This window comes from Paroedura picta, chromosome 3, assembly GCF_049243985.1.
Source record: "Paroedura picta isolate Pp20150507F chromosome 3, Ppicta_v3.0, whole genome shotgun sequence".
NCBI lineage: Eukaryota > Metazoa > Chordata > Lepidosauria > Squamata > Gekkonidae > Paroedura > Paroedura picta.
Window position 1 is genome coordinate 43,947,490 of NC_135371.1, and position 15,628 is coordinate 43,963,117.

The 15,628-nt window shown below is 40.4% G+C and overlaps 1 protein-coding gene across 22 annotated transcripts in view; it reads right to left on the reverse strand.

Moving 5' to 3' along the window:
- SLMAP (sarcolemma associated protein) overlaps window positions 1-15,628 on the reverse strand; it is a 120,895-nt gene that overhangs the window by 49,984 nt on the left and 55,283 nt on the right. For all 22 annotated transcript variants that reach the window (XM_077325474.1, XM_077325461.1, XM_077325459.1 and 19 more), the window contains exons 5-10: window positions 14,724-14,760; window positions 8,986-9,048; window positions 6,251-6,346; window positions 5,853-5,924; window positions 4,252-4,392; window positions 1,447-1,584 (exon numbers count right to left, since the gene is read on the reverse strand). In XM_077325474.1, the coding sequence (XP_077181589.1) occupies window positions 1,447-1,584; window positions 4,252-4,392; window positions 5,853-5,924; window positions 6,251-6,346; window positions 8,986-9,048; window positions 14,724-14,760 (547 nt within the window). The remainder of the gene's footprint in view (window positions 1-1,446; window positions 1,585-4,251; window positions 4,393-5,852; window positions 5,925-6,250; window positions 6,347-8,985; window positions 9,049-14,723; window positions 14,761-15,628) is intronic.

Consider the following 15,628-nt stretch of genomic DNA (forward strand, 5'->3'; position numbering starts at 1 on the left):
GATGAATGAAACTCAGGCTCATGCAGTCCCTCTTCAGGAAGCATCAATGGTTAGCATGTTAGGCAGCCACTGAGGCTTACAGCCTTGCAACATCTGAGTAACTCATTTTCTCTTACTATGATACGATACAATACCATTTATTGTGTTTAGCCAAAGGCCATTACAAAACATAATTAAAAACAATATAGTACATATACGGATAAAACAATATTTCTCCAATATTGCGTATATAAAATTGTAGGTGAGGGCTACTGAGTTACAATTTAAAAGAAACACGGTGTATCAAGGTGGGGACACCTGTAAAACAGCTTTGGCTCGGATCTTCCTGGCGGATTATCTCTTACTAAGAAACAGAGCAATCTCCATTTCCTGCCAGGAAAGACATGTGAGGAAAGAACAGGATATGGTTCTTCTGCACTCCTCTAAGCCTCATCAGTGTCAGCAGGGATTGTAAGGACACTATAGAGTTGCAACTGCCTCAGATACTTGACCTGGGCAGCTGGAGAGCAGAGTTCATCAGCAGAACTTGGATCAATACCTCCTTTCGCTACTGGGAGCAGTGAGTTTAGAAGTAGATAAATGCTATTCATTTGCAGTCTTACATGATGGGGTCTGAAAGAGTTACATCTCCTGCTTCCAGCTGCCTCTCTCAATGGAAGAGGCAACAGACTATGACTTCTTCATACAGACACCAATGGGACTTGCAAGAGCAGGAAGAGAATTGCCTCCCAGGATACCACAGGGCCCACTGGAGCAATTTTCTATTTCCAGTGGGGGGAGGGGCCCTGGAAGGGAAACAAAGACTCATTTGCAATGCTTGATTCCCAGCTGCAAGAGAGAGGCCTTTCCTAAAAGATAGAAGCAGTGAAGCCAGAATCACTTGGGCCAAAAGCTACCTCTTTCCTTTACACAGTGTAATTTCTTCCACCTGATTTGTTCTCAGGAAATTAGAGTTTGCCATTACACTGGAGTCCGGCAAATGATGGTTTTGAGAGAAGAGAATGAGAACGTTAGCCTAAGGCTAGTGGATAAAGTGACAGGTTTTGGTTTCAGATCCAGACAACTGTTCTTTTATGCCTTCTCTAGGCTGGACCTGTAGTCTGTTGATTGACCTCAGACATTTATTGACCTCAGACAATTCTTATTGATTGATCTCAGACATTTACCCTTGATTTCACCTGACTTTATCCCATCTATACTACATAAAATATTTTGTTTATTTTTGAACATTACAAAACCCCTTGTATGCCATTTTGGAAGTTTAAGTTAAGAGGTTGATCTTGTAACATCTCCCCCCCCCCCCCCCCCGTTCCTGGGCTGAGCCAGCATAAAAATACAACAACGAGACAGGGCTGGACAGCGACAAATCTTTAGGAAAGATGAAAATAGGTAAAGGGGGGGGGGATTACGAGTTTGGAATTACGAGTTTACAAAGATCATCCATACCTTTAGTTTGTCAGAGAGATCTTTAATTTCATTTACAGCTCCATTGTATTTATTAGCCAATTCTCGCAATTCTTCCTGAGTCCGTTCGTTCATTTCTTTCAAGTGAGTACATTCATCTTCGGTGTTGCTTAAACTTCGCTGAAAGAATTTTGAAAATATATTTTAAACAGTGTCACATCCCTCAGTTTTATGCAACTGCAGAGCTATCTGCAGAGGCAACAGAGCTTCCACATGGGGATATTCTACATGCTTCCATTTAACTTCCTCATGTAACAGCCATCGTCTTTCAGTGTTTTGGTAAAAAAAAAAAAAACATGAAGTAGCAGGTACAGTGGTATGAAGCTGGACTAACATGCCTACTATGATTGGGGGGAAAACAGCAAAAAAGGCCAACAGTGAAGTATGGGAAATAATGAGAAAATGGCTTTGGTCTTGGGCACTTTCCTAATCACAATGTGAGCAAAGTCACATTGAGTAGGATTTTCCTAAGAAGAGACTACAGCAAAACATGTTGGGGAGGAAAAGCACTAGTTGTTGTTAGGCGTGAAGTTGTGTCCGACCCACTGCAACCCCATGGACAATGATCCTCCAGGCCTTCCTGTCCTCCACCATTCCCCAGACTCCATTTGAGTTCACACCGACTGCTTCAGGGACTCCATCCAGCCACCTCATTCTCTGTCTTCCCCTTCTTCTTTTGCTCTCGATCGCTCCCAGCATTAGGCTCTTCTCCAGGGAGTCCTTCCTTCTCATGAGGTGGCCAAAGTATTTGAGTTTCATCTTCAGGATCTGGCTTTCTAAAGAACAGTCAGGGCTGATCTCCTCTAGGACTGACCGGTTTGTTCGCCTTGCAGTCCAAGGGACTCGCAAGAATCTTCTCCAGCACCAGAGTTCAAAAGCCTCAATTCTTTGACGCTCGGCCTTCCTTATGGTCCAATTTTCACATCCATACATTGCAACTGGGAAGACCATAGCCTTGACTAGATGCACTTTTGTTGGCAGGGCGATGTCTCTGCTTTTTAGGAGGCTGTCTAGATTTGCCATAGCTTTCCTCCCCAGGAGCAAGCGTCTTTTAATTTCTTTGCTGCAGTCTCCATCTGCATGATGAGGCAGTAATAAATGATCACACACATTGTTTTAAGGATTTTATTGTAAACCGTCATGAGCTGGCAGGGTCCGGGAGTAGAGGTTAATAAAAACTAATAAACAAACGAACAAACTCTATTGTGCGGAAATTTTAAAATGCTGGAGACTGGGGGAGAGGGTTTAAGGGCCCATGTGGAAGCAGCTCAACCCATGCAGCAGACCAAAGGCAAAATATTAGTGGTTTGTCATTAAAGCAACTACCAGAGGAATCCTCCTTTGGTTGCTGTCTTCATTCTAGGAAACATCTGCCTTGCCATTTAACTGTGTAGCATTGAACAATTAGCCCTCCAGGAAACACATTCCCATGGCTAGGGCTAACAAGCCATCAGAGAAGGGGACATGCAATAGGCACAGTTTGCATGAAAAGGGTCTCATCCCAAAACAAACAAAATGCTGACAGTGTACTGCTGTTTCTCCCCCCCCCCCTATTTTTTGTTGTTGTTGTAAAAAGTAACTTCTAGTATATTGCAATGGCTACTGTGCTTTATTTAAAATCTTATCCAGCTATGAAGCTCAATTTGTGGATCTGGGCAACTCACTGTTTCTGAGGACCAAGCTACATAAGTTTCAAACTTTAATTGTAAGGTATACAGAGGATTGTGTGCTCATACATTTAGCCTCAATGGAGCAAATGACAACTGCACAGAACAGGTTCAGGTCATGAAAACTGTTCTAAGAGGAAGGCTTAACCCTGTGGTACCAATACAAATTAGGCTCTCTCACCTAAACATACATTTTAAAAACTAACTAAGCACTCTGACTATGGAACTTTGAGCATGCACCTCATCGGGCCCTCAGGTCTAACCTACCAAGCATCATTCTGAGCTCCTTGGAAGAAGCACAGGACACAAATGTAATAAAGATATTGCTACAAGGATTACAAATCAGGACAGACTGCAGAAGGAAGTAAGAGCAGTCTTGCTTATCTCTTCCACAAAACCAACTCAAAACCAGAGGATAAAAGCAGCAGCATCTTTAATTGCAGTGATTGCAAAAAGCATTGCCATTTTGAAAACGCAAAATCTGTTTAAAACAAACACCATTTCCTTATATTAGAGTAAGCAAGACCTATTGCTGGAATGTTATGAAAATACAACATTCTAACTGAAAAAATATGAGGAACAATTTGGATAACAAAGAATGGCAGATGGGTCCAGATGGGTCCTTCCCCCAAGGGTGCCACAAAACAGCTGAGTTGTGAACAGCCTGCTCACCACCGCTTAGCTGTTTTGTATTGTCTTGTGCTGCCCTTTAAAGTTTAAAGGGAGAGCACAGAAAAACACAAAAAAGGCTGTTCCTGATGCTCAGCTGTTCTCTAGGCTGTCCTGTGCAGTTTAAAGGGACTGCACAACACATGCCCGTCACTCAACTTTTTTTCAAGGTTTCTGCAAAGCCATTTGAAAAGTACTGTGGCCCCTTTCAATGGGGTTTGAGGAGCTATTAACTGGTTTGGTTTGTGAATGAACCTATTGGCTGAACCACGAACCAACATGAACCACATTTGTAGTGGGAGAAGAGGAATATCAGATCAGGGCCCTAATGACAACCCCAAAATAAAATCTAAAAATGTCATGAAGAAGTTAACATATTGCTGTATTTGCATATGATAATATGGTAATATGCTATCTGTTTTAGAAAAATAGCAAAAATATAGTTACATACCTCCACTTCAGAGAGTTTTCTGACCACTTCAATTTTTTCCTGAAGGACCCGCCTCAAGGACTCTTTGGCAGTTGTCTCATAATTATGCTTATCTTCCTGTAACGCTATAAGTTCCTTTCGTAGACTGTCTTCTGTTTGACTCTGTAATCAGAAATGTAAGATAGCAAAGAGTACATGATTCTGTTTTTTTATACTAGTATTGCGTTATGAAAAGAACTGAGCTTTTATATTCATCATTTTGCCCGTGCAATAATATATTGTTCTCTTATTGAGAGAATACTTATATGACATTAGCATCTTTTATTACCCCTGAATCTTACAATACTGCTCTGTTCTAGTGATTCTAAGAAAGCACTGAGTGTGCACCACCAGCAATACCTTTCCACTGTTGGGGCCAAATTGTTCTGACATCCCTCTTGAGAAGGCAAAGAAAATTAAGGAATATCCTTTTCTTATATCAAGTTCAATTTCAGAATTGTGAGAACCTTACTGAAGTTTAAATGAGTAATAGAATAAGATCCAATTTCTGCAATTAGATAAGTCTTCATTATTTTTGCTAATATCAATTGCAATTGCCCAAGTCTTCTTAAGGCTCCCAGATCAATGTGTGCTCTGATTTTCCAAAACAATCTCAGCTAGAGGAATCCTTTTTAAGTAGTATACGCCACTAGTTTATCTGCTTTGCAGCATAAGAATAACTAAAGTTCCAGAGATCTGGGTGCTAAAACTAAGAACCCAGGGGGGGGGGGCAGTAACTGGCAATGCATTGAGAGAACAGGAGAAATCCATGACAGCAAAATCTGTTTCGATGTTGTGACTGAGCAGCTGTTACTATGCAATTTGCCAACAGTAAAATTCCTTTTCACCTGGCTCCCCCAGCATCCTCTATCAACCCAAATGTCCTTATTCTTTCCAGCTTTGGTCTGACCAAAATGCTATTACACTAACACAGATTGCACAGGATCATAATATGGATCCTACTTAATTATACCAATGAAGCCTCTCTTCAAGAGTATGCATTTTGCAAGTGTAACTAAAATCTGCCCGATCCACATCAGAGCTACTTCATGCAAACATAAGGCAACACAGATGAATGTATTCTTGACAACCATACCAGTTTGACAATTCAAAGAGCACTTGAGAATTCTTAGCATTACATTCATAATTAAAACACTGTGTGTAGTCCTGATTGCTGCCTGGAAGACAGATTTGGTAGAATTATATTAGATGCAGGGGCAATTTAATATCAGAGGCAGATGGGGGGGGGGGCAGAAGACCACATTCATAGGGGTGAAGACAACCCAGTATGAGAGGAAGGCTAAAACAGCATATACAAGGCTACGACAAGCTTTCACTTTTCATTTCAAACAATGTAATTAATTGTTTTAAGTGACATCACTGGTTTCCTAATAATTTCAAGAGCTGCATTTCCAAGCTTGTTTTGTTGGTAGTAGAAGCTGCTGCATTGAAAAATACCATGCAGTGACTCTCATGACTATGGCACTCCCCTAGTTTCACCAGTACTATTTTTGTACAGTGATTGATACAGGCACAATGCAAACATGTTTAAATTATACATCTCACACAAGCAAACTACCTACTTTTGAACATGCTTGTAATTGGTTTCCCATAACTTCTAACCTTGATAGTAGCCTATCTTCATCTATCAAAGCCTGTTAGAAAGAAAAGCAGTACATTCTTAAATTAACAACAAGTGAGAAACAGCATATAACACACACACACATGAGAATATTATAAGAGAAATCTGCTGCAGGACGTTTTATGACTGCGGTGAGTGAGAAATCTAATAAATAATACAGTAAAATAAATAAATTCTTTATTTGAAGCACATTTTCACACAGCATATGCAACATATTCTTGGAACGTTAACTACACCAGCTTCAGATGAATTAGTACCAATTAACAATTCTGATCAATAATAAATGGGCAATCTTTTATTTGCCTGGCAAGCAGATTTAAGCGAAAAGGCACAAAATACCTGCCAACTAGTGTCGGATGCCTCTTGCGTGACAGCGAGCAATCGCTGTAAGGTGGCTAGCTTCTGTTCCAACATTTGTTCCCTATGTAAGGCCTCCTACATTAAGTACACAAACACATAAAAAAAATTGAAGTGAGTTCAAACAATTTTAAGTTAATATGCCAAAGCGACCTAATACTTCAGAGCTTTGGCCATTTAGCACTCGGTTGGTTGAACATTCTCCTTTACATGTTCAAAGATAATTCAATGCTTCAAATTTTGTGTTTAAATCATTGATGTTTGTGGCGTGGTTCAGATATTTACTGCATAAGTCCCCTCTCTTCCAGTATGCAGGTAGTGATGCAGATGCTCCAAACAAATACCCAACTCACACACTCCTACCACCCTCTGCCACAGCTTCTCTTGTTCTCTTTTTTTCAGAGTGATACTTAATAACATTGAGATATGACTCATTCTTAAGTAGGTGGAAGGTTGCTAGTTTAATTCAAGGAAATATTACACATGTAAATATTTACTAATACTTTGTAATAATCTGTTTTAGATTTTTTTTAAATACACCGCTGAGGAAGAAAATAACTTTGAAAACGGGCTATTGAAAAAGGAAAAAAAAATTGTGTTTATCTGGAACCCATTTTGGTTCATGTTTGCACATCATAGATATGAAGGCAATATCTACAAAATAAATTGGAAGAATTATAACAAAAAAGATTACATTTGTGTACCAGCCAATTGGTTGAATTTTTCTACTCTGGACAGCTTCTCTTATAAGCAGTGGGAACAGCTGCAGTGAAAAATTACAAATGGACAATTCTAATTATTGGGATCAAGGCCTAAATATCTATACACGTACTGATGGCTAGTACGAAAAGTAATTTCCCTTCTGTACAACTTAGGTACATTTTCAAATCAAAGGAACTTAAACCTCAATTTCTATCCAAACCATTTAAAATTCTCTTTACTGACAAGCCACTAGAGGGAGTACTTTACCCTTCTCATTTTATGGGTCTGCTCACCAGTGAGAATGAGACCTTATATTTAATCGTTATAGTAGGTAACTACTAAAAATCAGTTTGCAAACGTGATTCTGCATAGATTAACACTACAACCAGAAGATCACAAAATGTCATAGAGTTTCTAAAAGTCAAAATGTAAACCCCAATATATGCAAGAAAACAGACTTGCAAAGCTCATTCTTGTCAACAGCTTAGAAAAAGATGGGGTCAATGAAACAAATAATCTGGGCAAAGCTAAACAGGCTTATATGAGGCTTTCAGCATTCTCCGTTTTGTCCTTGAAGGACAAACTTTTTTTGTAACTTCTTCAAGTTATAGCTTAATCAAATGGGCAGGAAAATTACAAATTCATTATTCCCAAAAGATACTCCAGTCTAACTTCCAAACTGACATCTGAGAGATTGACTAAGATAGAGCTCCAGCAAGCTGTGGTAAGGTTAAACGCTCTCCACAGTCTATAATTCTCTGTCACTCTTTCAATTAACTTCATTTCCCAGGTTTCACTTCACATGAGTTATCCATGTCTTCACTCAATATAAAATTCTGCCACTTGGAGAATCACCTTTACAGCCTCAGCCCTGAGACCCTGAGATCAATCTAGAATTGATCAAAATCAGTACTCATGTTAGCCTGAGTGTAGTAGTAAAAAGGAGAGTCCAGTATCTTTTAAAAGGCTAACAAAATTTGTGGCAGGGTCACTGTTAACTTAGTGACTCACCAATGCTCATATCCTGCCACAAATTTAGTTAGTCTTTAAGTTGTAACTAGATTCTTGCTCGTTTCTACTTCTGGAATTGAGGAATTCTTTGCTTGCATTTCAGAAAGAGTGTAAAGACAACTTTCCCATTCCCTTTGGATTATTTATTTCAAGAATTTCTAGGCTGCCCCTCCAAATGCCTAGTCAAGGCGCACGAATAAAACATGAAAACAGTAACAATATAAATAATAAACCAAGCCATTTAAATTGACACATACTACAGGGACTCTTTTGATCTGATAGCATATGTTTTAAATTAATTTTATATAGCAGTAGCTTTATTTCTTTTCTTTTCTTGTAAACCACATGAACCACGTGTTTAAAAAGTCATATATCAATATATCTAATTTTCATTATAGTTAAATCTGTAGATACTTAAATCCAAAAATGGGAGACATTATCAGACATGAGGGTAGATAAAGGGAGGTTGGCTGGGAGTGAGAAAGAGGCACGAAAAGGGGAGAGGGTATTATGGGAGTTTTCAGGGAAAGGAAAGAGGAATCAGTCAGGAAAGGGAAAAAGTTCCTTGCTTGTAATGGTGTAAAAGCTGTTCAAGTATATGGCATATTAAAATGTAGTGAGCTTATAAGAATTTAAAACAATACAGCAAACTACAAGGAGTTGTGGAAAGTTGAAAAGATCTGTATATCAGTTTAATTCCAGCAATCTATCATGCCTCAGTCTTGGTTCTAACAAACCTACCGCTCCAAAACTCATAACAATCTATACATAAGTACACTATGCCAAAACCACTCAATAAAAAAATATTAAATTAGCTTTAAATGAGAGCCATTTAACCAGTATTGGAGGAGGGCTGGTGAAAACAGGATTTAAAACTCCCAGTCAACTGTGAAGTTTACTGGGTGACTGCAGGTCAGACACTTTCTCTGCCTAATCAACACTGCAGAATTGTTATAAGAATAGAATTGACAAGACAGCATAGAAAGCTCAGAAAACAAAATTACCTGTAGATACTGTGAAAGCTGAAACAGTTCCTGAGAGTACATACTGGGAGTGTTAGCAGCAACCTGTAAAACAGATAAACAATGTCAAGCCACATTGTATTAGACTTTAGCAAATTTCTTCAAAGCTCTTCTACATGGTGAACTCATAAAAATAATGTGTACTGGCAAAATTCAGATCGAAGCCATATCACCTCTACTAATTACTCAAACATATTTAGTCAACGTTATCAGTTTTAAAACATCTCTCAAGTTCCCTTTGTGTTTCTCAGACAGCATTTTTAATAATACAAGCACAAGTGCAAAGTAGCATAAATACAAAGAAACATTACAGCTCATTAACAACTGTACTCAGCAACTTTACTTTGAACCAAATTCAAAAAGTATTAAGAAAACCTCAAATATTTTCTATATAGCTACATAATCCATTTGCAATTTGTGAACTTTTAGGCAGGGATCACATCATTTTTGGGATCCAGGATAGTTAGCAGTGAGCCCCCCATGTCATATAATTCCTTAAAATAGTAAAGTGAATGGTCTTAGTTATGATCATGAAAACAGAATAGCTTGGCCATTTCCCAGACAAAGTATGGTTTTCTGCACACTAGTAGACTCCCAGGATAAGCCAAAAAATAAAAATAATTTGTCAGTTAAGAAATGGACCCTTCCAAACACGTATCTTCCTGGAGGCATGGAATGCTGAACACAGATGGGCACCAGGTTAAATAAGGGAAATCTGAGAGAAGACGCTAGATCCTAAGAGCTTAAAGAATCCTCGAGGGCATGATTTTTGGGTGGAGGGTGTTTCAGAATGTTTACCAGCTTATCACATTCTATTCTTTAGGCACAACAGTCACATGAAAGGTTTCTTACAGGATTGATTCAGATACATGAAGCAATTTTTGGCCTCAATCCCTTTCTGTGGTTCAGGTACAGACTTTCAACAGTATTGCTCAGACACATTTAGTTCATACAGCTGGAAGGGAGGTCAAAGGACAAGCTGTGTTACAAACTCACACACATTTATTCATAACAGTTTGTGTGACATTTTTCAGCCTTCTTCCTTATATGGAAAATATTATCCTAGTAAAATCCTTGATATCTTATTATAGTACTTTAAGATAATATTAGTCACTGTGCTGGAATGTTAATGTTTAAGAAATGATACTCAACAAGCAGCAATAGAATACACTAATATACCTGTACTGCAAAAGGCAATGTTTAAATTGGCACTCACCTCTAACCTAAATTATACTTACATCAAGAAAAATAATCATATCTAATAGCAGGTGTGTATGGATCAGAAAATCTACAAAGAGAGGCTACCCAGGGCTAGGGCATATGTTTCTGCAATTCTCAGCTAATCCAAACTGCTCCCGAGTTTAGAAAAACTTAAGGAATTTAAAAATAATTACTGCAAGTTACTCCCAATAACCACCAACATCTGCACATGTCCAGCCATTGTGGGGTGACAGGTACATGAAAACCTGGGGGGGGGGGAAGCAGGCAGTTGGCTAGAGGAAGACAACAGTGGTCAGCTGTGCAAGGGAGTCAGTCTTTGTTGCACAAGTCCTCATATCAAATACATTTATGATTACAGTATTTGCTGGCGTATAAGACTACTTTTCCCCCCTGAAAAACATGCCTCCAGTTGGGGGGGGGGGTCATCTTATACGCCGGGTGCACTTCAGTTGGGATAGACATAGCTGCCCATAGTGGCCCATAGTACTGTACTGTAATGTAACAAACTCTATATTTTGAGTGGAAATATTCGGGGGTCGTCTTATACGCCCAGTCGTCTTATACGGCGGCAAATACGGTAAGTTATGCCTGGAGCAAAATATATGGCATGCATAACAGTAGCAGATTATTCCATTCATGTTTCCAACTTTCATACTGTGGTTATCAATGGCCATAACAATTACATTATTAAAGGTTTTTTTACTTGAATTGTTTACAGCCCTCTAAATCAGTGGTCCCCAAACCCCGGTCCGGGGACCAGGACCGGCCCGTGGATCAGTCGGTACTGGGCCGCGGCTCCTCCTCATCCTCCTCCCCGGCTGCTGCCTCAGGGGATGCCCTGCCACTCTGCCGCTGGCTCACCTTTGGTGTTCTCCGGCGGCCACCATGGCTGGGGCTCCCCCTCAGCATGGCATTGTGCAACTGCTGCTTGCAGTGCCCCCAGAGGGCGGCGGGAAGTCAGGGGCGCCAGCGGGAAAGCAAGCGGAGCAGGGGCTCAGGGGGTGGTGATGTCCCTCAGCAAAAGATTACCCCCCCCCAGGCCTCAGTAAAATTGTCAAGCGTTGACCGGTGCCCGGTGATAAAAAGGTTGGGGACCACTGTTCTAGATAAAAGATAAACCTTCCATGGAGAGTTCAAGGTGTATTTGTGTGCATTTTAAATTACCTGTAGTCCATTAAGTATTTTTTCACTCAACTTTGTGCTGTAATATTATGTGAAACTATTACCTGAACGTTGGCCCTTTCAGCAACTTGTATTGGTCAACATTAGTTTGGAAAATTGCAAAATTAGTTTGGCAACAGGAAAACAATCCAGGAAACATCATCCACCTAAGATATTTTGCTGTTTCCTATACATTTGAACAGTTAAAAAATCTGAATGCCATTTTGTATCACAGCAATCTACAGAAGAATTGATAAAAATTCTTCTTTAAATTAAGTTTTGCCTTTCCTTTGTTGTAAATAGCCCATCTTTTCCCTTACCCTACTTAAGTGACTGTCATTTGGTTTAGTTTAAATCTGTATTGATTAAAAGGCAAAAAAAATCCATTAAAAATTAAATCATGTAAGAACCACTGTGTTCTGTTTGATTTGCTAAAAACGCTTCACACAGTAATTTAATGCTGCCATTTTGAATTTTATGGTTAAATTTTTACATGTTCAATAAATATGCCTCTGCAGTACTGTATACTTATTCCTATTCTGCACTCTTGTCTGTTCGCCAAATAAAGAGCAATATTTTTCACTGTTGCTTTAGTGTTACAGTGTTTTGAGGTTTCAAATTATTGACTGGATTGTTGGGTGGGACGGGGGTTATGCAAACAACTTTTTTACAATGCTGGAAATTGGGGAACTGGACTGGTTCTTGCATTAAAATAAAAAGGTTTAATCTTTGTTAGTTTTCAGCATCAAGCAAACTGTAGGAAACACTGAACCCAACAGTTATCTTGGAAGATTTTTGAAAAGCAATACAAACATTTGTATTGTCCCACATGAACTTTGTAAGAAAATATAAATCCACATCTTAGAAAATATATTATTTGAAAGCACTTGGAAGCTAGAGATGTATCAAAGAAAATTCTAGTTTCTGAGGGCATAGTATTACCAAATGGAAAGGGGACTACTAAAAATGACAGGGTGTTTAAATTTTATTTTTCCTCCAATGAGACTTTTAAATTACATGAAAAGTGCTGGATATTTCATTTAAAAGGCTGGAGATAATATGACTATGGACTGGATCCAATGCTTGTTTTCTATTGGTCAAAAAGGAACATTTACCATAATTCTTTCCTTCCCTAATAGATCTTCACATTGTGTCTAACAGTATTGCCTAAACACCAAAGGCAGAATTCTGGAGGATGCAGAATGGGTGGGTGGAAATCTTTCATTTCATAACTCTGCTCAACGTATTTTGGATGGAATATCAATCTCTGCTAATCATTTCCAGTAATGCTGTAGAGTAGTGACATAACAGTTGGACTCACATTGTCTTCCACTGTATCTATCAAGTTTCACTCTATATTCATTCTTGGCAGGACATCTTTCTTTTGATCCCAACACAGATCCTTGCGACCTGACCTAATCTTCATCTTACATTTGGTGAAATGAAATGGCAGCAATTTTTTAATGCAATGAAATTTAGACTTTCTGATAAAAGCTTACATTAGAATTGAATTTTTAAAAGAAATTAAAATCAGCTTTTAAGTTGTGTACAAGTGTTATGTGAGAAAGATTATTTGTTCAATTGGCAATAAGACCACATAAGTGATATATTTGCTTTCATTTAATCTATGATGTTTTCAAATTCTTTGTTTCCATTAGTTAAATGGTCTTCCTACTATACTAGCCTTGAGAAATCATAAACATCCACAAGCAGACAGAATGTATAGCATGTTATCAGCATCATGCAAGTCCAAGAACTCCAGTATTTTTTTAAACCCCTCAAACAGCTATATTCTGTAACTTATTAAAGTTATGCAAAGTAATATCTGGGAACATATTTGTTTAGTGTGCATGATATGCTTTTGACAGTGGTTAAGATCAACAAGAAATTAGACAAAGCAATAAATCCTTGTCCTTAACTATAGCTAAGTCAGCTATTACACAGCATCTGAACTATCATTGTGGAGAGCTCACATACATGGTAATGTATCTCAAAGTTAACGGACCTAGACATTTTATTATTGTTATTATTGTTGTTATTATTGGGGTTTTTTATTTATTTCCCGCCACTCCCTGGGTAGGCTTGTGGCGGGTAACAGTTGTCTTAAAAACCCCAATTAAAACCCCATTAAAAGACATTAAAATCATAACGTAACATGACGGCAGCCAGTCTACTCCCACCTACCAAGACGATAGAGAATGGAGGGAGGTGATGTATACTTCGGGGGGGGGGGGGAACGCTCTACCTTGCAGACCCCAGCCTCAACCATAAACCTGGCAAAAGAGCTCCGTTTTACAGGCCCTGCGAAAAGCTGACAAATCCCACAGGGACCGCAGCTCACCTGGGAGCTCATTCCACCAGGTGGGGCCCAGGACCGAAAAAGCCCTGGTCCTGGTTTAGGCTAGGCGCACTTCTCTAGGGCTGGGAACAACCAATAGCAAAGCATAATGTCCTGCAGGGGACATAGGGCAATAGGCAGTCCCTCAAGGATGTGGGTCCCAACGTAAAGCCTTAAAGGTTAATACCAAAACCTTGAACCGGATCCGGGCAGCAATTGGCAACCAGTGCAGCTGCCTCAACACAGGCTGGATGTGGGCCCTCCAAGGTGTACGAGTGAGGACCCTAGCAGCTGCATTTTGCACTAGCTGAAGTTTCCGGATCAAGGACATGGGTAGGCCGGTGTAGAGTGAGTTACAGAAATCTAGTCTGGAGGTGACCGTCACATGGATCACTGTGGCTAAGTGATCAGAGGACAGGTAGGGTGCTGGGCTTGGCGAAGATGGAAAAATGCCTGGCCCGCTACTCTCTTGACCTGCGCCTCCATAGTCAGAAACACATTTGGTTTAGTTTAAATCTGTATTTATTAAAAGGCAAAAAAATCCATTAAAAATTAAATCATATAAGAACCACTGTGTTCTGTTTGATTTGCTAAAAACGGTTCACACAGTAATTTAATGCTGCCATTTTGAATTTTATGGTTAAATTTTTACATGTTCAATAAACATGCCTCTGCAGTACTGTATACTTATTCCTATTCTGCACTCTTGTCTGTTCGCCAAATAATGAGCAATATTTTTCACTGTTACTTTAGTGTTACAGTGTTTTGAGGTTTCAAATTACTGACTGAATTGTTGGGTGGGGCGGGGGTTATGCAAACAACTTTTTTACAGTGCTGGAAATTGGGGAACTGGACTGTTTCTTGCATTAAAATAAAAAGGTTTAATCTTTGTTAGTTTTCAGCATCAAGCAAACTGTAGGAAACACTGAACCCAACAGTTATCTTGGAAGATTCTTGAAAAGCAATACAAACATTGGGAAACAAATGGCTTAATGCTTACCTTATCAACAGGACTGGGTAATGGAGCGTGGATGACACTGTTCAAGAAAAAGAAAGTTTATTTTCAAAAGTTGTAGAATTTCATCTGTAGAATTGCAAAAAGTTACAATTTCTACAAAGCGATCTATGCTTTTTTTTACAATCATGAATATGTTTTAGATGGAATAAAATAAAAGACTTCAACAAAATAAAATATTCTATTCTATCTTAAAACCGCCCGTAGCGCCGCGGGCGGCGCCACGGACTAAATAAAGCGCTAAGCAGTGGTGGGGAGGAGTTAGGGCGGGCTGTGTCCGGGATAAAAACTCGGAGGAGCGAATCAGGAGCCGCGAAACGGCTCCTGATTCGCTCCTCCGAGTGTCAATCCTGGACCAAGGAGGCAATGGGGAGGCGCGCTTCGTGCGCCTCCCCATTGCCTCCTTGGCCACATCAGGCCGACGTCCTTGGCCGCATCAGGCAGATGTCCAAGGGAGCCCCCGGCAGTCGCGCGAAGCGCGGCTGCCAGGGGTTCCCTGCCCAGCGGCCTGACACGGCGAGAGGCGCGAAGCGCCTCTTGCTGCATTAGGCCGCCGCCCGAGAGAACCCGCGGATGCCAGGGACTCCTGTGCCTGGCGAACACGGAGCGGCGAGAGACCCGGCCGGAATCGAAGATGGCCGCCGACGGCCCGCCAAGGAGTCGAGGATGCCCCGCCGCCCATCCTCGACGACGCCTCCGCTACGCGCAGCTGGCGGGTGCTCTTTGCCCAGTGGCCTGATGCTGCGGGAGGCGCAAAGCGCCTCCCGCTGCGTCAGGCCGCTGCCAAGGGAGTCCCTGGCAGTGGCGCGCAGGGCGGCTGGCGGGGGCTCCCTGCCTGGCGGTCTAACGCGGCAGGGAGCCCCCGCCAGCCGCCCTGCGCGCCGCTGCCA